The sequence below is a fragment of the Coccinella septempunctata genome, chromosome 1 (assembly GCF_907165205.1).
Source record: "Coccinella septempunctata chromosome 1, icCocSept1.1, whole genome shotgun sequence".
NCBI lineage: Eukaryota > Metazoa > Arthropoda > Insecta > Coleoptera > Coccinellidae > Coccinella > Coccinella septempunctata.
The window spans coordinates 37,136,083-37,162,346 of NC_058189.1; the positions used below are offsets into that span (position 1 = coordinate 37,136,083).

Sequence of the window (26,264 nt, forward strand, 5' to 3'; positions counted from 1 at the left end):
GATATTTTCCGACCACCTTTGCTGCATTTTCAATGAACACCCTGTAGACACTGAGCAACCTTCTTCATCATCCTAAACACCATGTGATCCGTGACCGTTCCAACGGCAGCATCCAGTAACAGATTTATGTTTGTGGTGACAGTGCTGTCTAGCAATAACGATGTGACACGATTCCATGCGCTAACGGTTCGTGCTTTTTCTCCTCGTCATAATAAATTCATTTTTTATAGAATAATTGCCGGCAACCATCCGCATCTGATCATTTTACGCCACAGAATGAGACGAACCATAAGGAAAATGCAATAAAAAAGACCGCTACAACAAATTATCAATGTCGGAGTTAACACACTAATGATGATCAAATGCAGTTAATTTGCTCTCACAAAACGGCACATGCTTCCAGATGAAAAATTTCATCTTTTGCTTGAACGATTTCCTGGCGAAGAGAAATGAAACATTTGATAGCGAAGCCCTGGGAACCACCTGAAAAGGCTTAGATGATTATTATTATTGTGGATATTGAGCAACTGAACAGGTGAAAATGCTATAACTCACCCCCACGGGCTTAAGAAGAAACCTAGGCGAATCTCCACCCGTGTGGCAGCAGAAAGGGGATTGCAAAGGGAAGGGAAACAAGGAACTAACCCTTCCTCCGTACAAGCTTCATGGTTATCCTCGCTGATAGAGAAGACACAAGGCACTTCAGTCTTCACTCGGAGTTGCTCAATATCACTCTGGTTCAATTATATAGTAGATGATTTCACTAAAGATGACAAATGGTGCGATAAATGCTGCGATGTTACAGAGGATTACTCGGTTTCTTAAAAACTTTTCAGAGCATTCGGCGACGATACGAATGTTATTGTCGTAATTGACAGACGAAAAGTTTCGTCTTCTGCCCTTAGAAATGTCGCTCGCAACTAGGTCAAAAAATGCCTGATAAACCGGAGTCAGGAAACCCAATTCACGCTCGTACAAAGCTATTGTAGAATCTTCAATCGACCACTATAGTTGGGGAGCCGGAGAGGGAAATTCGAGCATGTCAGATTAATATAAGCGGACATACCTTGGACCCTGTAGAGTACCTCTACCAAAAATTTGACCTGTAAATAGGTGGAATTGTCTAGGATCTCCTGTCAGAATAGTAAAAAAATAACGATCATTGTACATACTCGAGCTTGTCAGATTATAATATATGTGGTTAATAACATATTGAAAAGTATATATTCTCTTAATCTGACAATTTAAGCGTGACGAAATTATGTGGGATGCCGCCAAAGTTGCAAAAAAAAAACGTCACTTGTACATTCTCAAGCGCGGTGGCGTTTTTTCTTGTTTTGAAGCTTATGCTTCAAGAATAACGGAAAAAATATAATCTGACAGTTTGAGAAAGCCGAAACAATAAAAATTGGCCATAAAGGTCACAAACATCAGTTTTTTTGAATTATCTCTTTCTCTGGGCTTCAAATATTTTTCGCATTCATTATAAAAGTTGTAGAGCATAACATTTTCTACAAGTTTTGTCCTAAGCAAGTTTTAAACGTTTTCGAGATATATGGCGATTAATGCGAGGTGAAGCGAAATATCACTCGTTGGGAAATAGTACATTCTAAGGTTCAGTCAGTTACAACACTAAAATTTTCGTGATTAATTTCGTGATTAATTTCGAAATTGTCATCATAGAAATACAATTGGATGAATGCAGATTAGACTGGGTTTCTACATTGTCCTTGCCCTTTCGCATGTGTGGCTAAGCTCCTCGCTCTTATCGCCTCCTAATTGGAGAACGGTTAAGAGTATGTAAAATTGCTTCAGACAAAAGTTGTGTAGAATTTTATCATCTACAACTTTCATAGTGAATACAAAAACGATTAGAGGTACAGGTAGGAAAATATTCGAAGAAAAAGCATTTTTATCATCTTCAAAGTGTCAGATTGAGAAAACCCTCCCGATTAGTGTCAGATTAAGGGTCAAACACGTCTAAAACACAGAGATTAACCATCTGTATGAAAATCTGACACGCTCGAGTATGTACAAGTAACGTTTTTTTTACATTTTCAAAGGACTGCTGTGACCCTCCGTCACGTCCAAATTGTCAGTCCCTTGAAAATATAGCTTCCTTTGGGTCCAATTAACATATCCTCCAAAAATCTGACTCGTTGGAATTTTTTTTTTACCATTTTCAACTCTTCCGTACGGCCAGTCCCACCGCGCAAACTGTCAGATGAGCATGAATTCATTATCAAAGACCCGTAGGGCATACACAGTATCTTAATCTGACACGCTCGAGTATGTACACCTTACGATTTTTTTTTACATCTTTGAAACCCTGCAGACGCTTTCCCCACCGCTGAAAGTGCATACATCATAGAACCTTTTTCTTCTTTTTCTTTCTACCTTCTAATCTTCAAAATCCACTTGGTCTCCACGACGCTCGAGTAAATCCCGATTCAGCATCGTCGGCTCCCCAACTACTATTCCACCCAAAAAGTTTAGATATGTCTATACTTTTCTGAGATATCAAAATGTTGTTCATCTATCGAGTAATCGAGAAAATTGAATATAATTTCTTATAAAAACCATAAACTAATTGCAAATTAACTGAACACGGACAGCAAAGGATATGAATATTATGATAAAATTATAACAATTTTTGTTAATTTAAGCCTATATACTCAGTTCCTTCCTCCTGGTGATCTGAATTGTATGGGTGATAAAGGTGTAGGTACTCTATTGATTTTTGATGTATTCGCATGAATTCGCATGAATGTACATGCATTGGGTGTCCCAAATTCGAGGCTCACTGAGAGTATCTCGAGAACTATAAAACTCATAGAAGAAATCTTCAAGGACCCCCGATTCTTTTTTTCAAGATAATTATACAGAGTTGGCATCATAAAGTATGGAATCAAATATATACCTTTTGAACGAAAAGGACAATATTTATGAAATTTTGCAGTTTAGGGCAATGGTCCAAAATTATGCCTACACATAACATCATTTTGTTTATCTGAAGGTTTCTGTAAAAAACACAAAGGAAGTTGATCAACGTGCTATAATTCCTCGTGTATACAGATTTTTCACACTGAACCCAGTATGTACGAATTGGAACCAAGAAAAACTTGTATACAGTAGATGCATTTTGCGCCATTGCACTTACCTGCAAAATTTTATAAATATTGTCCTTTTCACTCAAACCATATATTTACTTGGTTCCATAATTAATCCCAATCCTATCAGAAAGCAGATCTGAGGTATCTTGATTCGTTCCCGAGTTGCAGGGCGATTCTGAAAAATAACTGTTTAAAATATTTCTCTATATCTTGGTTTATGTTCGAGATATAAGAAAAATTCATTAGTTTTATGTGATATTTAGGTACTCGTTACGCATCATAGAAACAAATCACCATTCCAGAGATATTATACAGGAGAGTCGGTATTTTTTAAATGGGAAATTTTTTAACACAGATTTTTCGTAAAGATTTTTCAAAAATGTCCTACGTTTCAAAGATTTAGTTTTTCGACTTCTTTCTTGATATGGGAAACCTTTTGCTCTTTGAAATCACTCTGTATTCGCAATATTCTCCACAATCGATCTAGATTCGTTTTATTTCGAATGTTGTTATATTTCAAAATAGCCACAGGACCTACAATTTGTTCCCAGAGTAGACCTAACAATGACATACCAATAATTAATATATCGATTGAAATTCATTCTGGGAGGATTCTGCTTTTCCTGACACTTTTTAGGGTTTTCACTCCCAATCTCCGGAAAAGACAGGCTCTAACTAAGGCCCATGCTCAGTTAGAGCCCCCTAAAGATGACCCCGAAAAGCAGTTTTCGATTTTGAAAACCAACAAACTGAAAAAATTAATTTAGCAGATATTTTATCATGATTTTATGATTACAGAGGATAGAAGAAGCAACCCCCAAAATTCACGGTTTTTGAGGAAAAAAATTATACTCATGATAGCGTGTGTCATAGAGGCTGGAATTATTACAATTAAATGTTCACTATTTTGTAGAGAAATGGTTCAACAGATCTATTAAGCTCAAGCTATTTTTCATGTGAAATTTAGGAGCTTATTATAATGCACCCTCTACTAGAGGTTTTTTAATTGACATCAATACTTACAACTTTTTGTGCCTCGAATGGAGAGACGTTTTATTACTAAGGATAAGTGGGTCATGGATGAGGTTTTTCATCAAAATTTTTTTTTATTTTAAGGATTACTTAAATACCTGGTTGGAATTATTGACCTGAAATTTGTACTTTTTTATGTATTTTACACTTCTTTGTAGACGTAGAGTAATAATTAATGAAAGATGAAAGAACGTGGATGACAAACACAATTATAATTGAAAAGTTGTTTGATTTGAAATTAAAATAGATCTATTCGAGCCTTTTTCTACGAAGTAGTAAATTTGTTGCTTTACCTTCGGGGTCTCCGTATATTATGACTAATCCACATATGCTCATTACGATTTCATTCAAGAATTTCCTTCTTTCATTTCCGTTTGCCAAATTTCAAAATTCATTTTCTAGTGATATGTCGACCTGAGTGAACTTATTCAAAGGTTTGAACAATAGCGCTATACCCACTGAGATGACTAAGAAAATACAAGAAATCTATACCGGATGTCCCAGAGCTTTTAGGCCAGCAGATATCTCAGTTACCTGCGGAAAAAAAAATTGAAAAAAATACTTGTCGTAGGAGACCATACGCTCTTTCATGCAGCATAGCAAAATCCACCCCCTGACAAACAACCCCTGAGAAACAACCCCTAACTTTTGTTTTTCAAATGGCACCCCCATGTTTGTTTGGCTTCAACTGACAGCTCTTTTTAATTCTCAATCAATGATATATCATAATATGTAGTTGTAAAGATAGTCACTCGATAAAATTGAATTCGTTAGTGGGTACTGTTAATTGGACTGATCGAATTAGTCCACATTGTAGAGACAAGAAAAAGTGGATGTTGAAAAAAAAGAGTCAATAAAATGTTAGAACTTTTTGTGCTTTGTTTTATTCCTACGGTATCTGGATGACAAATTGGTATCAGTCGTGATATTGTTGTTGTATATCAAAATGCAAATTTTTATTTTCCATAATTCTGCATGCCATTCTAGCTACCATGATACATCATTGAATGAGAAATGAAAAAAACTGTAAGTTGAAGCACAACAAACATGGGGGTGCCATTTGAAAAACAAAAGTTAGGGGTGGTTTCTCGGGGGTTGTTTGTCAGGGGGTGGATTTTGCTATGCTGCATGAAAGAGCGTATGGTCTCCTACGACAAGTATTTTTTTCAATTTTTTTTTTCCGCAGGTAACTGAGATATTTGCTGGCCTAAAAGCTCTGGGACACCCAGTATAGCAGTTCTAAATTGGCTGTTGAGAAATAGGCAAATATAATGAAAAGATTTGTATTTCGTTGTGTTAAATTAATTGATTATCTGGAATTTTCTTAACCTGATTTATTTAAGTCAAATATAAAACATTTCGGGTTCGGGCCCTTTTTCAATCTAAAAATAAACATCAAAACACAGTTTATCTAAAAATAAACATCAAAACACAGTTTATTTTAAGATTGAAAAAGGGCCCGAACCCGAAACGTCTTATATTTGACTTAAATAAATTAGGTTAAGAAAATTCCAGACAATCAATTAATATAACATAACAATAAACTGGTGGAATAAATATATCAACAAACAAAGATTTGTATTTCAGTATCAAGACAATGGGTCATTTTCTGGTTTAGTTAAACTCCTTCTCAGTAATCTTTATCCACAGTTGAATTGAAAAACTCCCATGATCATACCTTGTTCAGCAATACATATCAACTTATATCCAACTTTGATGTACAGTGACACCTCTGCATTACACCCTCAGCATGAGTTCTTGTTGCGAATTAAAAAAAATTATTTCCAGGTCACAACTTTAGAACCTACAAGGTTGAACAATACAAGAAAAGCACAGCAGGACATAATATTTTTCAATCGTGTTCCGAAAGTAGGTTCACAAACACTGATGGAGTTATTGCGTAGATTGAGTATCAAGAATAATTTTGGCTTCCATCAAGATGCTGTGCAAAGAGTTGAAACGATAAGATTACCTCCAGAGGATCAAGCTGATCTTTCTGCTCTCAGTGAGTATTTTTAATTTACCTAATCATCCTTCACAAAAACCAAACGAAGATGCCAAAAATTTTCAATCACCAATTGATGTTTTATCCAGAAATTTAATGATACAGAAAAATTTGAAATATGAAATGATTTCTTGGTTTTTTCAATTTTGCCTCATCCTCGATGTAAAATATTCTGAGGTAGTGTATTCGAAAACTACGGTTAATTTTATCACACTAGACAGCCAGGTACTAAAGGGTTGAAGCACCTTGTATAATGTAATAAAATTTCAACCCCGTAGCCTGAGACGGTTTGGTGCCATGAAATATTCAACTTTGATAAACGTATTTTTTCAAATACATGAAACCGATTATATGTTCAAATCAAAATTTGACATTTTTTCAATCGAATGGTTACTTATAAGTTATCACAGGATATTACATAATACAGGATGTTCTAACCATGTAATTTGTGACGGTCTCATGTGATAACCATATTTTGTGGAATACACAAACGAATTATCATTTCCGTTCAAAATTTCAAATGTTCTTGGGACAGAACGGTTAGTCCACGAATATTGCATTAAATGAAAAAATAGTTTTTCAAACACAGGACCTAGGGGGGAAAGTTGTCCTCAGGAATTGGTATAAGGGTCGATGAGTCAGTATAGTAATTAATCTGGTTTAAATTCCATTCGGATATTAAAATTAATACTTTAAGTTACAAGTGGTTGCTGTGGCTTCAGACAGAACCTATACCAAGCAGGCAAATGTGACAATATTCGGACGTGGAGTAATTAATTGAATTTAAAATGTATAAGTTGTACCATGCTTCCGGTTTCGGCAGCGTTCAATTAGCTATCGAGAACCGAAAGCAGTAAAATACTTATTGGAGGAGAAAAAAAATCTGCCTTAGTCGTGAGATCTTGTTCTATTTCGTCCAAGATGGGATTCGGTCAAGAAATCAGTACGCATATTAATCGATAATCGTGACTAAAAAAATGTCACAAAAGGTGGTACGTTCGAAGTAAAAAATAGGACGATCAGAATATGATCGTCGCTGAATTTATTTGGAATCCTTAGACATTTATCTTCCCCTCCTTATGTTGAACCACACGATGGATTCTTATGGAGCATAATTATCCTTACTTCAAACCTGTGCGGCTCTCATTTTTCAAAAGTTGTGATATCCACCACGATTCGTTAATTTGTCCTGTAAATGACCCATCCTGTTTAAATGACCGATTGTCCAATAAATTTTATCTATGAATCTCGTTCTTCTTTCAGTATCGAGTTACGAACCACCAGGAGTCTTCATAAAACATATCGTATTCACAAATTTGTCAGAGTAAGTGTGCAAATCATATATATAATTAACCAAACTAACATGGGACCACCAATTATTTCAAGAAAAATTTGGTTATTGAAGTTTTCACTTGCTTCAAAAGTAAGAATTTTTTTCTACTGATAAGAATAACAACTGAGTAGATTACCCTTTTCTCGTCTCAGTGTAGATTCCATGATTCTAGAAATATTGTTACAATAGGAAATAGGTACTAATCAACAAAGCTGTCAAGGCAACACTATTCGAATAGGTTTCCAGATTGCATCTATTTCAGAACTCGTGGGACGTGCATTCCCACGTCTCGTCAGAACAATGTGAACGCTTCCGCGCAGAATCGTATGTTAGATTTTTGAATCATGCGCATCATAATGCGCATGATTCACATCATAATGTGGTCCCACGTCATGTCAGAGTAATCTGCAGGTACCTTAAGCCCTTTCCGTTTTGAATACAAAATCAGAGAATTACAAAATTGACGCTCATCACGATGTTATAATCAAAATATAAACCCTAAATAAAGAATTTCCTGTAATTTCACTCTAAATTGCAAAGAAAAATTTCTAAATAAACTAGTGCCTATTCGTGAAATACAGGTTAGCTCCATTTAATTTGGTTAAAGGTATTTTCGAATGAATGACATTTGAATTGAAACATGTTTTTTTTACAGTTACGGATTTCCCGAACCGATATACATCAATATGGTACGAGATCCCGTGGAAAGGATCATATCCTGGTATTATTATGTTCGAGCACCTTGGTATTTTGTGGAAAGGAAAATAATGTTCCCCGATCTGCCTCTTCCAAATCCAAAATGGCTTAAAAAGGTTAGTATAGCATTCATATTCGTTCATTTGTTTCTATTCGTTAGAAAAACTCATAGGACATTGAGGAAAAAGTCCAGAATTAGGGTGCAGATCAGCAGATCATGACTGAATAAACTCAGATTGATCGATAGAATTTTTGCTTCCCCCTAGTGAAAATTTGAGAAAAGTGTTCGATATCGATCTCAGATCAAACGTAAGTGTTTTGTCTTGCAGGGTCAGTCTTTGACTCATACAAATATTTCAACGCTAGATTTTTTAGGTTGAAAGATATACTTTTTTCTTCATACCATTTTTTCAGATTCGGCCCTGATAAAAAGATATAGCCATTTTAAGTTTTCATAATGAGCTATGACACTATGTGGATCTTTCAAACAGAGTTGCATTCAGCCAATGTACCCAATTTCACAAATATCATAGATATGTTTTTTTTAATACCAAATTACTCGAAAACGGCGCATTGTACGAAAAAAAATGAGGAACTCTTTTATTTCACAAAACTCACAAAACCGTTCGTGAGATAGAACTAAAAAACATTTTTTTATGGTTTTTCAACAGCCTGTATATTTTAAACCGAGCCAATTCGGAAAAAATAGTGAAGGAACAAAGTTTTTTTTTGACCTCAAGAAACTACCGTTAAAATATTTGTACGAGTCGAAGACTCACCCTGTATTCTTTTCTATTAAAGTTTTTTGTGCTTCAATTTCTCTGATCATTCGCACTACGGAACAGTTACGTTTCATTTATACATAATAGAGTATTTTAACAAAAGATATTAATACAATATAAGATCTAAATTGTATTGTTATACTAGCTGCAACATTTATCAAAAGAATATTTCCACTCACCTCCTATTTTCTTCCAATTTCTGAAGTAGTATTCAATATTGAAACCTTTTTGCACGTCGGTAAAAAGCCATCTTAATAATTCGCTGATAATTTTAATACGACAATCCAGAAAGCTATAACTTGAAAATGGTTCAGCTTAAGCTGAGAATTTCGCTTAGTCACAGAAAATTGATCCTTCCAAATTCCATAGCCTACTTGACGATGAGTTTTTCTAAACAATTATCCAGATACTTGACCAGCAATATGTTACTGGTAAAGTTATAACCTGTTATTACAACTTGAAGAATACATCTGTATTCACCCAGTACACAGCCTCTAATAAGCCTCTAATAATAGTTCAATTCAATCGTTCTAACTATCCAGGAATTCCATTCACCCTTCTGATCTGAAGATGCTATTGTGATAGCGAAACACATGTCGTGGTTTAAAAACTCATTTTTTGAAAATCGTGGATTTCCATCAAGCATCGGCTACATCAATTCAATATCCAGGAATTGCGAGAACTATCATTTTAGTCCCTTGAACATCGAGACCTTATAAAAGTTTTCAGAATTTGAGATCATCATTAATTTGGCCAAGATTTTCCATAGCTCGATATTGCAATTTTCTCCTGGTGATTAAATTTCTGAGAGATACAATAAACTCCATTTAAAATTCTATTTTTCATCATTAAGGATTACGAGCCTGAGGTAGAACACAAAACGATATTTGATAATGATCATTAGAGGGTCGTTTAAATTAGCAAAAGTATCAAGTTGCTCCTTAAAATTCAATTGAATTCCCAAGCGTTATTTTCGAATTGCACTAATGAAGGATTCAACCTTCAGAAACCCGTATTAATAGTAGAGTTGAGAGGTACACTCAACATCTCTCTTTATTCGGAAAATCCTTTCTTGATACACAATGTATGATTTTCAAGTAATTGCTAGCTTATGTGTTGTTCACATTAACAAAAATTCCAGAATTTAACGTATAATTCAGTTGTCATAAACATTCTCAATGAAATGTCGTGAAATCTAATTCCAGGTGACATAATAATCAAGGTTCATCTGTACAGGTCCGATGCTCACTGTGATCATCTCGAGATCTAAAAGACTTAGGGAAAAAATATTATTATAAGGACCGTCATTTTTGTTTTAAAAATAATTGGATATCAGATAATAGATTATAAATATCTTGATTCGTTCTCGACTTACAAAATTACTACTACAAATATTTCGCTATATCTTGGTCGATGCTCGAGATATAAAAAAAAATTATTTTTATTTTTAAGATTCGGATCAAAAAAATTAATTAACATTTCAGAGATATAGCTTTTTCAATGAAATCTTTTAATCGCAGATTTGTCGAGAAGCACTCGTTACCGGTTTTAAAAAAAATTCATCCGTTATAATATTTAATTTTTCGACATCATTGTTGAGATGACTTTTCATTTATTCAGAGATTTAATTCATTTTGTGTCTATTCATTAAGATATGTTTTTGAAAAATTAAGATTTTGACTGAAGCTGCCAGTATTTAATTAGGGTCCGTTAATTCCAAGCGCTTTTTCATCGGAGAAGGGGTTGAGCTGCTCTGACTAGGTCAAATGAGACCGAAATCACGGTCAGCATCTGCTCTTCTTCTGCGAATTGGCTAGTTCAAATCAGATCGTAACACTTCATATTTATAACGGCGGTGGTATGCATAAATTAATTATTATTATTAAACTTTTTTCTTTTTTCAACTCATTCAGCGCTAAGTAGAGATCACTTTTGCACAATTTTACTGCCTGTTGTTGATTGTTATTATAACCGTAATCTGAGGGGTGGTTAGAGGGGCACGAAATACGATTTCCGTCTAACATTAATTATTAATTTTTTTCATTCAGGATTTTGAGGAATGCGTTCTTTCCGGCGATAGAGAATGTAGATACGAGGAGGGTGAATTGAGAGACGTTAGTGATCATAGAAGACAATCCATGTTCTTCTGTGGTCATCACAGAGAATGCTTACCTTTCAACTCGCCGGGCGCTTTGGAGAGGGCCAAGAGAGCAGTTGAGCAACATTATGCAGTTGTTGGAGTTTTGGAAGACCTAAACAAAACACTCACCGTCTTTGAGAATTATATTCCAAGGTTCTTCGAAGGAGCTAGCGATATATACTGGAGTAAGTACAATGACAAAACTGATTGTGAATCCGAACAATCTAAAGTTGGTGACGTAATAATCAAGCTATGCGATTTTCTGCGTGTTCATCTGAACTATAATGAATTATAGTTGAAAAACTAAGAAAACACGCTTCAATACAAATGTAACTAAAAAGTAGAGATAAATAAAACATAATTTTTAAATCACCTGTATCTCAAAAGTTGAAACATTTAGGATAAACGATCATAGAAAGTTTTTCTTTTGAATTGAGTCAAAGATGTTGTGGAGCATATCCTTCACGTTGCCCCAAAGAAAAATAGTCTAAAGGTATTAAATCACAAGAATTCGGTGGCCAATTGTCATCACCTCTTCGAGAAATAACACGGTCAGGAAACTTTTTTTTGCAAAATTGCGATATATGGTTTCGTTGCTTGTGTGGCAGGTGGCACCAGTTCCTGCCATAAAAATTCATTAATCATAGATCGGTAGTGCAATCCCATAGACATAGAGACATGGACTGTGCTTTCCCTTTATATCTATGCATGAAATACGGTCAAAAAAAGTGACAGAGAGAAAAACACGTCGGGAATGCAGTTGTCTTTTTCTAGAATTTTGATTGGTCTACACTCACCTCTATGTGAACAAAAAAGAGAAAGGTAATGTCCCGACGAGCTTTTCTCTCTTTCTAATAAATAGCCAATTTCATGCTGGCATTGCTCAGTCCATGTCTATATGTCTATGTGCAATCCATTCACCCGTCACAGTTGCATCAGACTCATTTTCGAATAAATAAGATCCACATCACATCGTCAGCCCAAAAACCGCACCAAACAGTGAAACGTTGAGGATAGAGAAGCCCTCAACAATCATTCTTGGATTTTCCGAGCCCCAAATTCGACAATTCTGCTTATTAACGTAGCCTTAGAGGTGAAAATGGCCTCACCACAAAGGATGATTTTTCAATCAGGACCCAATCAGCGAAGATACGACGTTGCTGATGATCGACCAGCTTGAGTTCTTGTATTAACTTATTTTTAAAAGCCTTAAGTTTTTTACAAAATACGATGTAATCTCGTTTGTGGAATGCCTAATTCAAAATATCGACGAGGAATAACAAACCGAGGTTTTCGTCAACACCTCGAGCTATAGCAGCAATATTCTCAATTGTTCTTGAGTGACCCAAACAATTTTGATTCTTCACGTCACTAACTTGCCCTAACAGCTGAAACTTTTTCACCAGTTTCACCATTGCAGGCATTATTGTGAAGGTGCTTCACGACGACCCAAAAATGCTTTAGTTTCACGACCGTGCATGTCTGCGGAATTTTCACCATTTTCACTGTGAATTTTAGCAATTTCAATACGTTGTTGAAGGGTGGTATCGTTCCATTTTCAGTAATAGCGTAGTTTTTACTTGTCAAGTGTCAAAAATGACAGCTGCCCTGATATTCAAAATGAAACTTATTGGGAAATCCTTTGTATAATGTATTCAGACCAGAACAGAAGCCATTACAGATTCAATTCATACAATTAAGGCTGTAATATTCGTCAACACGTCAACAGTAGAAATTGAATGTACATATATAAATAAGTTAACGACGAAAAGCAATGTGATGGTTAGCGATATTCTATATTCCTCCACCTAAAGTCTGGACTCTCTCATCACAACTGCAGGAGAGTATTTTAACAGCCATTTCACTGCTTTTGGATAACGTAATAATGCGACTACTTCTTACGCATAACGAATACTGTCTTCGGTTTCGTGTCCTCTTGTTAACAAGCGCCAGCTCCTGCAGAGCAAGAGTGCTTATTAGAGAAAGCTTCAGACAACATGTATGCATCTGTGAGACTTGTATTTGAAAAATCAGAACGAACTGCAGTATATGAACTTTTTCATATCCCTCAAAGACATGAGCTACAACAGCTAGTTGCAAGACCTATTTTATCAAATTGTAATACTCTATAATCCTGTTCTGAGTTTCTATGTTTATAATGTTGAGTATTCAACCTTGTTAACTATCACAAAATGGGACATATACCGGTAGATTCGGGAGACTTGGGACAGTCCTGTAACTTCGGACAATCACCCCCCTTGCAGATTTCTTTGTTTCTTACCATTTATGAGTGAAGGGACAAACTTATAAGATCGTGTAGCGTCTTTTCGGTTAGTTAAACAATTAATTCCTGTTGAGTTTGCCGTGATCGACCAGAGCGTTTGAATTGACAGGAAAAATTAACTTTTAAAGGCCCTTATACTTTCTAGTGTCCTGTACATGTGTTTCACTTTGTGCATGTGTAATTCTTTTTTGGATACGTGGGATATTGGGATATTAGATATGTCATGAAACAAGGTTGTTTACAAATCAAATGGCAATATGCTGATTTTTCCCAGGATATTATTATTCACGTTATTTTCACAAATAAATCACCAAAGAATGAAAAAAATCAAAGTTCCCTTGTTTTTAGTTTTTTACATTCGAGTTGCAATATATTTACTTTCGCTTTAATAGGGGTTCATCATTTAATTTCTTCTTCGAATTTCAACTATATATAAAAACAAATTCTAATTTTTCAAAACTATACACCTCCCCAAGTCACCTATTTCATTTGAGAGTTCGGAAATCAATAGATTTAAACTTGTGTCCCAAACTTCCAAGCCTCCCAAATCAGTAGGTGACTTTGGACAAGTATATTTTATTTTTTTCAATATTTATATCAGAATTCTGAAGCATGGTATACAGGATGTTCCTAAATTGAACGTACAAACGAAGAGGGGAGATTCCTTAAGTGAGTTTAAGAAAAAAAGTTCCATAAACATGGGGTCGCAAACGTTTCGTTTTCGAGATACAGAGTGTTGAAGTTTGAATTTTTTTCAAGTTTTTTTCTCGAAATCGTTGGTAGATACGACAAAACTACAAGAGACCGAAAAGTTTAGTATAAGAACAAAGCTTCTTTTTACATTTTTTCAAATTAACTTTGCTCACCAAAAAAAAGTTGCAGAACTTTTTTTTGGTGCCACTGCCACCTGTTCTTCTGCAGAGAAGAACAGGTGGCAGTGTTCCAGAAAAAATATCACCCTGTAGATCTTCTATCGAAATTGCCTTGTCACGTGGTGAGAACTCTAAAATGTAATATATATGCCAAATTTCAGTTGAATATCTTGTTAAGTGTAGATACTATGAGAAAAAAACTTGAAAAAAATTCAAACTTCAACACTCTGTATCTCGAAAACAAAACGTTTGCGACCCCATGTTTATGGGACTTTTTTTTCTTAAACTCACTTAAGGAATCTCCCCTTTTCGTTTGCACGTTCAATTTAGGAACACCCTGTATATCCTAATAAATAGTCTGAGTCATTAAGTATATTCGAAACTCTTCTTCAGATAAAAATAGCTCACCGTTTTGAAAATATGACAAATTGAATTCAACAATCGTCCCAAGTCACCCGAATCTACGGTAGGCGATACGCACATTCATCAGTTGTGATACTTGAGTTCGTCAGGCAAGTAACAGTGTTAACATTCTACTTCGAAAGTACATATTTATCGAATCCTTTCACAAAATGGTTCATAATTGAATTCATGAAAATCCCTGCACTCAAGCTACTATATCTTCTTATGAATCACTTCATCCTCACTTCATCAATTATTTATATTTTCTATCATTCTCTTGCCATTGTGATTTTTTTGTGTTGTTTTATTTTTTTGTCCATGAGTAATGTACTATATTGCTCTTGCAATGTGTGTTTTGAGGAATATTATTTTCAAATAATTACTTGCTTCACAGTAAGCTATAATGAACGTGTATTTTTCTGACAAAATTGCACCCTCTTTTTACAATAATCTTTTAGTTTCATTTAAGTAATTTTATTTTGAATTAATTTTGGATAGAAATATTGTCAGTTTCCAATTCAGGATTCCGACTTCTTTCGGAATTGTAAACATTCCGCACCGTTTTTATTCCGTTTTCAGTTCTGAAAAACGATGTCGCACCGTATAAAACATCCTGAATTGGAAGATAGCTAGCACAGATAAGTCGAAATTAAGACGTCTTCATCGACGCAAATTTTACCGAATTTCGACAGCCCTCCTGTTGGTATAAAATCAGATATTCCCCCGCAGGTCACTTCACTTACGATTAATTCACTTGCTGTTGACTTACTTACAAACCCGAATTATCGCTCCGTGTCGAATTAGTTCTTAGAAGATTTTTTTCGTTGAGTTTTTTTGGCACAATTCAGAAAAGAACTTTATTTTTTTTGACTTCACTTTTATTTGGTAACTGTAAATTTACGAGTGCAAGTTGCCAAACTGAAACCATACGTAAGACGACACGCCGCCTTTTATTATATCATTGGAACTTCAGCCTTCCTTCGTCCCTTACTCACCAGTTTAAGTTCCACTCCTACTGCCGAAGAGAACGCACTTTGGAGTGGCGAAAAACTTCCTCCATCTCTTACTACCCCGGTTTAAATTCCACTGCTACTGCTGAAACACCCCGCTGGCGTGGATACTCAGGGGGTGAAGAACCCACCTAGGGGTGAGCTGTCGTGAATCTGTGCCATCTTGTTTCATCCCCTAACCTGGCTAAGGTCCGATACCTGTCCCTTAAGTTAAGTGTGCGTCTTAGGTTCCGGCTGGCGAACACGTCCGTAAACCCCGTATCACGTTTGAGATCGGATCCTGTTTCATTCCGTCCGCTTTGCCCTGTAAATTCACTGATCTCGAGTCTTTCACTGTACGAATCTTATAATAGTGCCATTTGTGTTTCCTTGTACGAGTCGAGAAATATAATTTGTGTACGTTGATTTCGACTTTCACTGGTTGTCGCTAAGACCCCAGATACAGAGGAACCTTGTCTTCGGCTCGTAGCTACCAGGGTAGCTTTGCTATTTTCCCTTGAAGAAGCTGGCGCTCGAGTACCCTGAGAAAAAGGCGTTACAAAGCCTATGAAACTTCCAATATTAACATTTCTTTTCAGTTCGTATTTGAATACACTTTTTTTGTCTAGTTGCTAATTGGTGGAGGCACCGGGATATTCTCCAATTATTCTGAAGACCTTCCATAAGATATTCGATCCAACATCCGAGAAAATTGTATTGTCGTCGATCCTTGAAACGTGTGGAAATTTTCAAATCAATCGGAATTTTTGGAATTGGTAAAAATAACGCTGAAAGATTTGTCAAGTTCAAAGGGTGCTGGGAAGAGTGTAAAGTAGTGACAATAACATTTACCAGTAATTCGCTACCTACAATTATTCCGGTTAAAATGCATTGCAGGCTATTTTTTTGAACAACTGAAAATGCCGGACATTTTTCGAGTTTTTTGTCAGATTTTATGCAAAGTCGCTTCTACGCTCTCTGTGTCCGAATTCTTCGTCTCACTGTACCCACTCATCCTTTCACTAATAATTTTTTTTTCAGATGAAATCAGTGTCTACAATCCCATCAACAAAAACTCCTTCAAACCACCAGTAAGCGAAAGAGTAAAGGAAATAGTCAGGAGGAACTTCACAAGGGAAATAGAATTTTTCCAATTCTGCAAACAGAGACTGAATAAACAATACTTAGCACTCAAACTTCACGACAAGAAATAACAATGAATAAGAGATTTCAATGATCGCCTAATCCAGTCAAGAATGAACGAAAATCTACAATGTTTCAGGGGCAGGTTAAAAACTGAAATTGAAAAAAAAATATAGAAGAAAACCATCCCATTCAAAAATCCCCAAATTGTTTTTGATGTTAAGTACTTTGTTTATAAGCTCTTCAAAAGTATACATCCTTCTCTTTTTGAATAAAGTTATGTACGTCGTATCGACCTAAAAAAATTAATATTAATAATGTAGCTAAAATTTGATCATAAAACCCGATGTATTTTCTGGCGTAGATAGAAAATTCTAATGAATATGGATATATAATATAATATAATATAATTAAGAAAATATTCAAAAAGTCAATGAGGGATAAAATGTATTGCTCACCTTTTATTAAAGTCTGCAAACCATTTTTAGTGTAAGGATTAATAGTATCCTCGTTAAAATAATAAAAAATATTAACTCGGTGTTAACCTATTGGAACTGATAAGTATGATGTTGATTAAAGTTTAAGAAAAAACGTAGTATTCTCCTCCTGGTCCATTATTTTTTTTATGTTATGGAGGACGTTTCAGATTGAAATTATCAATGAACACTCCACCTAATTTCAGTTTCCTTGCTTATGGAAACATTTTATACTATCTTCTCCTGCAACCTCCTTCAGTTAATCCTAATTTATTTGTAGTTTTCAAACGATTCTAGGCATTTTCTAAATTTTATAAAGAGCTTGTGACCATTCTTGAACTGGACTTGATAGTCATTTGTAAGCAGGTGCTTATGTGATATATTTTGAGTGAAGTGCTAGGTATGCAAGATGCATTTAGCTATAAAATTAAAATGTGATTGTATTGAACCTATTTTAAGAAAAATTATGTTGAGTGACAATTATAGAAATAAATTATTCCACACTCGAATTTGCCTCTATTTATTAATCAGGAAGGAACATGGAAAATTGAATGGAGCAAAACATTGTAGAAATTACTTATAATAAAATGTCAACAAACTCAATCCTACAGGAACAAAGTGATCTAATCCAATTTTTCTCGACGAAACCTAACAAAATACAATAATATGATATGAGAAAATGTACATAAAATATGTTGTAGATATGCATAAAAGTTTTTGATATAAAAGAAGTGATTCAATGATGGTTCTGAGCTGCTGAATCAACAATATTTCATATATTTACACGGCTAAGAAGCATTTTCTTCACCAAAAAATATTTTGAGAGCAAACAAATTTCAATTCTAGAACTGATTATAATGTTAAAATCAGTCCTATAAGTCACATAATCTGAATATTTCAAGTAACTCAAGCAATAGTTTTATTCAAATATCAATCACAGATGATAAATAACATGTTGGTAAATCGATCGAACTGAAAAATATTATTAACTAAAATGGGATACTTTTGTATATAGATAAAAAATCATATAGAGTATAGGACCTAGAAAAACTAGCAACTAATAAATACTATTTACAACAACAGTGTATAAAAATAAATAAATTAGCACATATCTTGCTGTCAATCTTGATCTCATTCTAATTAACATTTTTTTATTTGTTATTTTCGACAGATTACAAAAAATATTATCGTCAAACTTTCGAAATTTTTCCATAGAGATTTCCGTTGAATATACTATGGCAGGTTAGAAACCTTTGATCAGACTTTTCGTTCATCATTCCCATCTTTCCTGAAAAAAAGACAAATATTACTCGCAAATCTTAGGGCCAGCGGAATCCCACCAAAATCTTTGTTTTTTATTCAATTGAATATTAATATATTTTTGTCAAGAGACTTTTGAGTTGCTAATGATAATTACAAACATAAAAAACAAAGATGATGGTAGGATTCCATTTTCCGAGAGCTCTCTAACGAGCCCATATGCTTCCAATTGAAAACCGGAAGTTGGATGGGGTTGCGGCTAAGAGGTTGAAGAAAAATATTCAATATTATTTCGCAAAAATAAGTACAGAGCTCAATTAACGTATTTCGCTACTTTAATCTTGAATTATTGGTTGAGAAACCATTAATTGACAGAAAATGGGCGTAATTGAAAATCAATTGACGGGTTTCAGACTTTTCGTTCTGAGTTCTTGGTTGAAAAAATATTAGTTTTATCCCAGACGTATGCCCAACTCTGTATATATAGTCTGATTTTCTTGACAATCTCACCACGGGTTTCATAAAGCTTGATCGGAGAATCAACGCCTGATTAACGAATAGACGTCAATTTCTTTTCAATCGATAATTCAGTCATGATCATTCAGAATATCATTATCGCATCAAATTATGATGTTCATACGTCCAATCAATTATTCTCAATTGCTACTTTTTTGATATATTCAGAAATGAAAAGGTTTCAGTGATATCGGTTTAGAAGTCGAGTGCGTGTCAAATCATTGATCGGACAATTAAAGTTTTATGAAACCCGCTGTTAGTGTATTAAAATTTTGTTTTCAATGGCATATATAGGCTGGTTTTTGAGAGAGAATGTACTACAGTTTTTTGTTTTTGCCAAACTTTGAATAATAGTTTTATTCTTCTTTAGGGTCTTTCTGTGGATATCGGTAATAATTTCATTACAACACAAAGTATCAATATACGAATCACAATTCAGTTTACTGAAACACATCTACTCCCACGAAACGTGTTTCTTTCCATGAGTTCAGTTGCAATTTTGATTTTGAGATTTCGATTGGTAATATAATTTTCCATTCTTTATTTCAACATTCCTCCTTTAAGGTCACATCATCTTGTGACCTATTTATTCAACAATCCAAAAAATTCAGAATCCACTCAGACTATCAAAATTTACGAAATGAATCGAAGAAAACTGAAAAACAAGTACACCCCTTTCCCTTATTCTGCGACAATAACCTACTCTACTACGACTACTAACTAACTCAATTTATAATGTGCGAACTAATGCTATTCTAATAACCCCACACCTAGGATCGGCTGATCGATCATACCGCGTATTCAAAAAGCTTCGAGAATCTCCTTGCTCTTAAATTCACTAGGAGTTACTAACTAATATTATATTTTTATCCTTTTTCTAAAATAGACATAATATTCAAAAAATAACTATTCATTTAATAATCAAATCAAATTAGGAATATATTATATTTTCATTGACTAAAATCTACTTTTAAACGGTACGAATACGTTTTTTTCTAAAAAAAGACAAAATATTTAAAACTTAACTGAATATTTTAATTCATTCATTGCTGTATCCCGTTACCGGGAATAAATATACAAAAAAAAAACGGTGCGAACAGAATTATAACTTTTTAGGGCTAATTGCGACTGTGTGCCTTCCTGTGACTGAAGAGACCCAACCGTAACCGACAGATCCTACCACACTCCGGGCATGGATAGTCACCAACCAGATCTGGTCGCCGCTGTATCCTTCTCGAGTCTCCATTATAACTGTGTATCAAAGACCTCCACTGTGACCTGTCTAACGCTAGTTGTTCCCAGTTATGATTGGCATTAACTGATTTTAGGGATTGATATAGTATATCGTTAAACCGCTTATACTGGCCTCCTGATTTCCGGGCTCCCTCTGTGAATTCGCCATACAGGGATATTTTGGCGAATCTTGTGTCTTGCTTCCCAGATAGTGGCCGCTCCATCTGAGTCGGGCCCTCGATACTTGAGTCTCAATTGTTGTACAACTCGCGCGTTGCAAGACATTGCATTCGAAACTTCGTGGAACGATCTGATGTGAATTATTTGTCTTATATGAAGTTGCTGCGTTTGTTCAAGCTGTTTAATATGTCGATGTCACCTGTAGGGCTTCCAGCTTTCGCTTCCATGAAGAAGCGTTGGGAGGACCACTGCTTTGTAAACAGCTGTCTTGGTCTTCAGATTGAGGTCGTGATTGTTTTATTCCAGAGTTGTTTAAGAAATGGTCGGTTGTAGAGTCATTATGCTGTATTCTAGCAGTGTTGTTCGTATGAAGACTTTTACACACTGCTAAGAATTTTACGGGTACTCCAAGGCGGACCATGATTTTCCATAGAGCTTTCCGAATCACCGAGTCGAAGGCCTTACTTAAATCGATATAGGCTGTATAGATCCTTGATTGTTGTTCACGGACCTTCTCTTGCAGCTGTCGCAGTGTAAAATTGTAAAAATTAGATCCACCGTACCTCTATTTGGTCGAAAACCGTACTGGGATTAAGGTAATAGCTTTTCTAAGAGTGGATTCAGACGATTAGCCATAATCTTCGAGATAATTTTGCCGGCCACGCTAAGCAACGATAAACCCCTGTAATTGTTGCAATTTGAGATATCGCCTTTGTTCTCATAGAGGTTGATAACTAAGGCGTCTCTGAAGTCTTGTGACACATATCCTTGTTCCCAGATCTTGCGGAATAGACTATTGACAATGTCTTCATCCAGGGCTTTGAATATCTCCGCTGGAACGCCGTCTAGACCAGGTGACTCATCATTTTTCAGATTTTTCATCGCACTTATGATTTCCGACATTGAGATTTCGTCATCAAGCGATGTTATGGGACTATACGCGGGGTGCCGGTCTAAAATCATCACTATTCATTTTACCTATCACTATTCATTTACCTATCTTGGAATAGACAATAAGAAACTGTGAAAACTAAAAGGTTGCTGCACAAACCTATATCGCTTTATATAGGCTGACCGACCTTGTATGTATCTATTAAGCAGAGAGGAAATACGAGATATTGAACAGTTCAACTTGAATATACCTGCGAGCGTCGTAGGTGTTATACAGGGTGACTGGTGACGTAAGGGACAACGGCTAAGTGGAAATAGAAGACCTTAAACTGAATGAGAATTTGGGTTTTAAATATTGTAATATTCTGATTTTCCACATAAAAACAATAGAAAATGTGTGCCATTCAAACAAAAAACAGATCTTTCATCAGTTGTTTTTCGTTCTTCTCAAATTTCTATTTGAATATATTTCATCTCATATACCGTGTGATATTTCTCACCTGATTGAAATTTTCGAATACGAGCCTGCAATTTTTCCTATTTTTTTTTCTTGTGCTTATGGTGATTGCCTATAGGAACGATTTTGTGAAAAATCAGCAAAAAATTTACCATATTAACGAAGATATGGGAGCTTAGATACACATTTAGCATTTTTTCATAAATTACCCTATATCTCCGAAACGAATACCCTTATGAGACATTTAAAACCCAAATTCTCATCGAGTTTAAGGTCCTCTATTTCCACTTAGCCGTTGTCCCTCACGTCACCAGTCACTCTGTATAGTACCATAACTTGAAGCGCTGGCTAGGCTGGCCCGGCTAGCCGGATTAGTGTAAGGAAAGATGAAATAGAACTTCGAAATGAGTTATACTTTACACTACGTTATACGAGGGAATTAATCGGGATTTGAATATCGAAACTGATCATTCAGAGTATTAAAGAATAAAATTATTATTATTATTTCCTATTTCTCGATTATTTTTAGGTCGGCCCGACCGACCCTGCATATCCAGACGAGCCGTCATTGTTTTTTTAGCAATCGAATTGGTGTCTCCCAATTTCATTATTGATTCATGAATATCTAAGAATCAAAGTATTATAATATCAAAACTTCCCCCTTCCTGAAATAGTTTCTCCATTGTTTTGAGATCATTCAAGTCGCGTCATTCAAGTATTCTGAAACTATGGGAGCGTCTACCATTCTTTTAGCAACCGAATTTTTGTCTGCCAAATTCATGTTTCCATATCCAAATATTATTATGAGAATTTCAGCCTTCTTGTTCTTGAAATGGTGTCCTAACTTTTTAGCGATCATTCACTTCGCGAGTGTGCGAACAAAAGAGTATTCTGAAACATTTAGGGCGTCTGCCTTCTGCAGCTGAATTGATGTGAGACAATTTTGTAATATAATATTTATTTATTTATTTATTTATCGAAATATGTGGCTTTCTGAAATGGTTTCTTGACACTTTTGCGATTTTTCACTTCGTAACTGCCCTGTTCCATAATGTAAAGTTTTGAGACTTTGTGGTCGTCTGCCTTCTTTCAGCAACAGAATTTCAATGTTTTACTCTTGAATATCCAAATCATATAAAATTGAATTTTTCAGCCTTCTCGAAATAACACTTTTTTCCTCATCATCAATGGCGCCTGCCGGCAACACGTCTGCCAAAAAACATTTATACAGGGTGTTTCATTGGGAAACAGAAATACTTAACAGGCGGATAGGTGGCACCGCGGTAGATCTGGAGATACCATATTAATTGGCTCTCACTGTCTTCGTAGCCGACATACAGGATGTTTTATGAATTTGGCTTGATTCTTCATGAGGCCATATCAGTCGAACCACTCAGTATATTTTCTTCATATTTGGCAAACGTATTTCTTATTCAAAGCTCAAACGTATCATTCAATAACCGCGTAGAAAATCCAGGTCCAGGTTGACAAAAAATTATAAATCGTTTGAATCCTCGAAACACCACCCTTCAAATCGAAATTTTGAAAATTTGTTTCAATATTTGAAAAGACCACAAAAACTAAACTGAGGCTTATGCTTTAATTTTCCGCGCAGACAGTTTTACTGTATAAATTTTTAACGTAATAGTGAATTTTTTTAGAACTTGGATTTCTGAAAGTGGTTTTACTCGTGGTTTGAAGTGACTGTTAATGATGAATTATAAAAACTATTGAATCCATAATTATTTTCACATTATTGAGTATTTACTAATTACAATGGTTTTCTTTTTTATAGCTGCAGACTATTTCAGTTTGTATTGTTACTCTCTCATCATTTCCAGAAAAAATTAAGGCCCTGTATATACATAACTGATTATCGAAAATGATATTGCTTGAATATTGTTATTGAATGTTTCAGTGAAAGAATTGAGACAAATTAAGTCGATTTCATTATTAAAACATTTATGTACATGCTTTCAAAATAAAAAAAATGAACAAAACCAACATTAACCTGAAATTAAAATAAAAAACTACATAAACTGCTCGAAATGTCCTCCATTTTGGTCTTAATATTTCCTTGCTCGTTTCAGAATATCTCGAACTGCTTTCCACATTACGTTCGGGATGTTGTTTATTTTCTGGCTAGCTTCTTCTATTTTTATAATGAGCTGATCCCGAGTATTGATCTCAGGGGAATATACTAGTGATTTCATGTAACCCCAGATATAATAATCCACGAGATTAAAATCAGAGGGACTCATGTTCGTTTTGTTCAATTTTTTTTTTATTTTGAAAACATATACATTCTATCTATCTATCTACATTTTTTCTATCTACATTTTTTAACAAAAATGAAATCGACCTAATTCATGTCAATTCTTTCACTGAAACATTCAATAACAATATCCGAGCAATATCAATTTTGATAATCAGTTATGTACATATAGGACCTTAATTTTTTCTGGAAATAACAAGAAAGTAACTTAAAAATAAAAACTGAAATGGTCTGCAGCTATAAAAATTGAAACCAAGGTAATAAATAATTACTAAGTAAATTTAAAATAATTATGGTTTTGATTATTCATCATTAGAAATTTGAAGTCAGTTCAAACAACTCTCAGGAATCCAAGTTCTTAAAAGCTTCACTTTTAGGTTAAAAATTTGTGCAGTAAAACTGTCTACGCGAAAATTTAAAGCACATGCATCAGTTTTTTTTTGTGGTCTTTTTAAATATTGAAGCAGATTGTCAAAATTTCGATTTACAGGGTGTTGTTTCGAGGATTCAAACGATTCATAATTTTTTGTTAACCCTGACCTGGATTTTTCTTGCGGTTATTGAATCATACATTTGAGCTTTAAATGAGAAACACGTTCCGCAAATATAAAGAAAATATACCGGGTGGTTCGTCTGATATGGCGTCAGGAAGAAAGGAGCAAAATTCATAAAACATCCCGTATCTCGGCAACGCAGACAGTAAGACCCAATAAATGTGGTATCTCCAGAACCACCTCAGTGCCACCTATCCGCCTGTTAAGTATTTCCGTTCCTCAAAGAAACACCCTGTAACTTCAATTAGTATGTTCCAAAAAAGATGCAACAAAATTATATTTCCCTGAAATGACTGCAATTTCATCACTTTTACCTATGAAGGTGCGCTGCCCACTGAGGAACGCAACGTCTCCTGCTGGCAGAGGTTTCGTTTTGTGTTCGATTGACTCAAAATAATAATATATTTTAAAAAAAGTAGTGAAATCTCGACTACAAATACATCGATAAGAACACTTGAAATAAAACAAAGCTGCCAAGCTCATGATTACAATCATAAATTAAAATGAATAGTATGATGGGTAATCCTTCCGAGATTGATATTATTATTGTACATCTTCGAAGCCACCTATTTTCCTTTCAAGTCATCTGAAAGTAAGAATTCTTTTAATGGCTCGTTCATTATCGAATAATAAAATAAACAACTCCAGTTATTCATTTGAGAATATGTATAAACAATATTTGCATATCATTTAATTATATATTATCTATAGGAATGCACTCTAAAATTTTACAAAACATCGCTCTTTTCGTTGCAATCAGAATCATAACTAAAATAATATTCACGTTTGTTATTTTTACTTTATTCGTAATTGTCGAAATGATCAAATATCTCCGGTCAATGTCAGGAGTTCAGATCAATAAACTCCAGTCCAATGGATTTGTCCAAAATATTTTGCAATCGCGATCACCGACACAGTAATTCCCAGACATAATCTGCGGGGAAATATTTGAATGCTATCTGTAAGAACTATGCTTTCCATTCGGGAACAATCCAATAATATTTTTTCTGCAATTCGCGAGTCTTTACTCTTATGATGATTTACTTTACGGTAAGTATAAATCATTCTGAAAAAATTTCTTACAAAACCTCTTCAAACCAATAAATTTACCTTCATCTTGATATGCAACGATGAATTCTCCTAAAATATGAGATCGATTTCACATGGTTGGACGAAATAAAAAAAATATTAAATGATGCCTCAAAAGCCAGCTATGCAACGAATCAAACTCGCAATTTTCATAAAACTCCTTAATCAAAAGTGAACCTACTTATGGAAACCATGTTCCATTAGTTATCTAGCACGTAAAAGATTGGTCTCAAAATTGAGTTAGAAAAAATAGTGGAACCGATCAAGAAGATAGGTATATATATATATATACTCCATTCACTTTTATAAAAAGACTATTTTTTGTAACTAGAAAGGAGTAAAATTGACATTTATGAAATGTCGTTACTGTCATAACGACGTTGCCACAACTAATATCAATTAATATTACAGAAATGCCGAAAGTTATTGAAAGAGAAAGAAAGCAGAGTATCAGGAAGTGCTATTTAGTACTCCGGTCATTCGAATAGTAACCCTGATATTCTAAAATCTTTACGGTATCCAACATATTCAATTTTATATTC

The 26,264-nt window shown here is 34.7% G+C and overlaps 2 protein-coding genes across 2 annotated transcripts in view; one reads left to right on the top strand and one right to left on the bottom strand.

Moving 5' to 3' along the window:
- Positions 1-17,113, top strand: part of LOC123313361 (heparan sulfate 2-O-sulfotransferase pipe) — an 80,439-nt gene extending 63,326 nt beyond the window's left edge. The window contains exons 4-8 of the mRNA XM_044898223.1: positions 5,934-6,150; positions 7,414-7,474; positions 8,139-8,295; positions 11,010-11,286; positions 16,690-17,113. Of these exons, the coding sequence (XP_044754158.1) occupies positions 5,934-6,150; positions 7,414-7,474; positions 8,139-8,295; positions 11,010-11,286; positions 16,690-16,862 (885 nt within the window). The 3' untranslated portion in view covers positions 16,863-17,113. The remainder of the gene's footprint in view (positions 1-5,933; positions 6,151-7,413; positions 7,475-8,138; positions 8,296-11,009; positions 11,287-16,689) is intronic.
- A 658-nt stretch (positions 17,114-17,771) lies between these two features.
- The window catches only part of LOC123313640 (glycogen-binding subunit 76A), an 89,277-nt gene continuing 80,784 nt past the window's right edge, over positions 17,772-26,264 (bottom strand). Inside the window, exon 3 of the mRNA XM_044898608.1 lies at positions 17,772-18,555. The gene's annotated coding sequence lies outside the window, so the exon portion shown is untranslated. The remainder of the gene's footprint in view (positions 18,556-26,264) is intronic.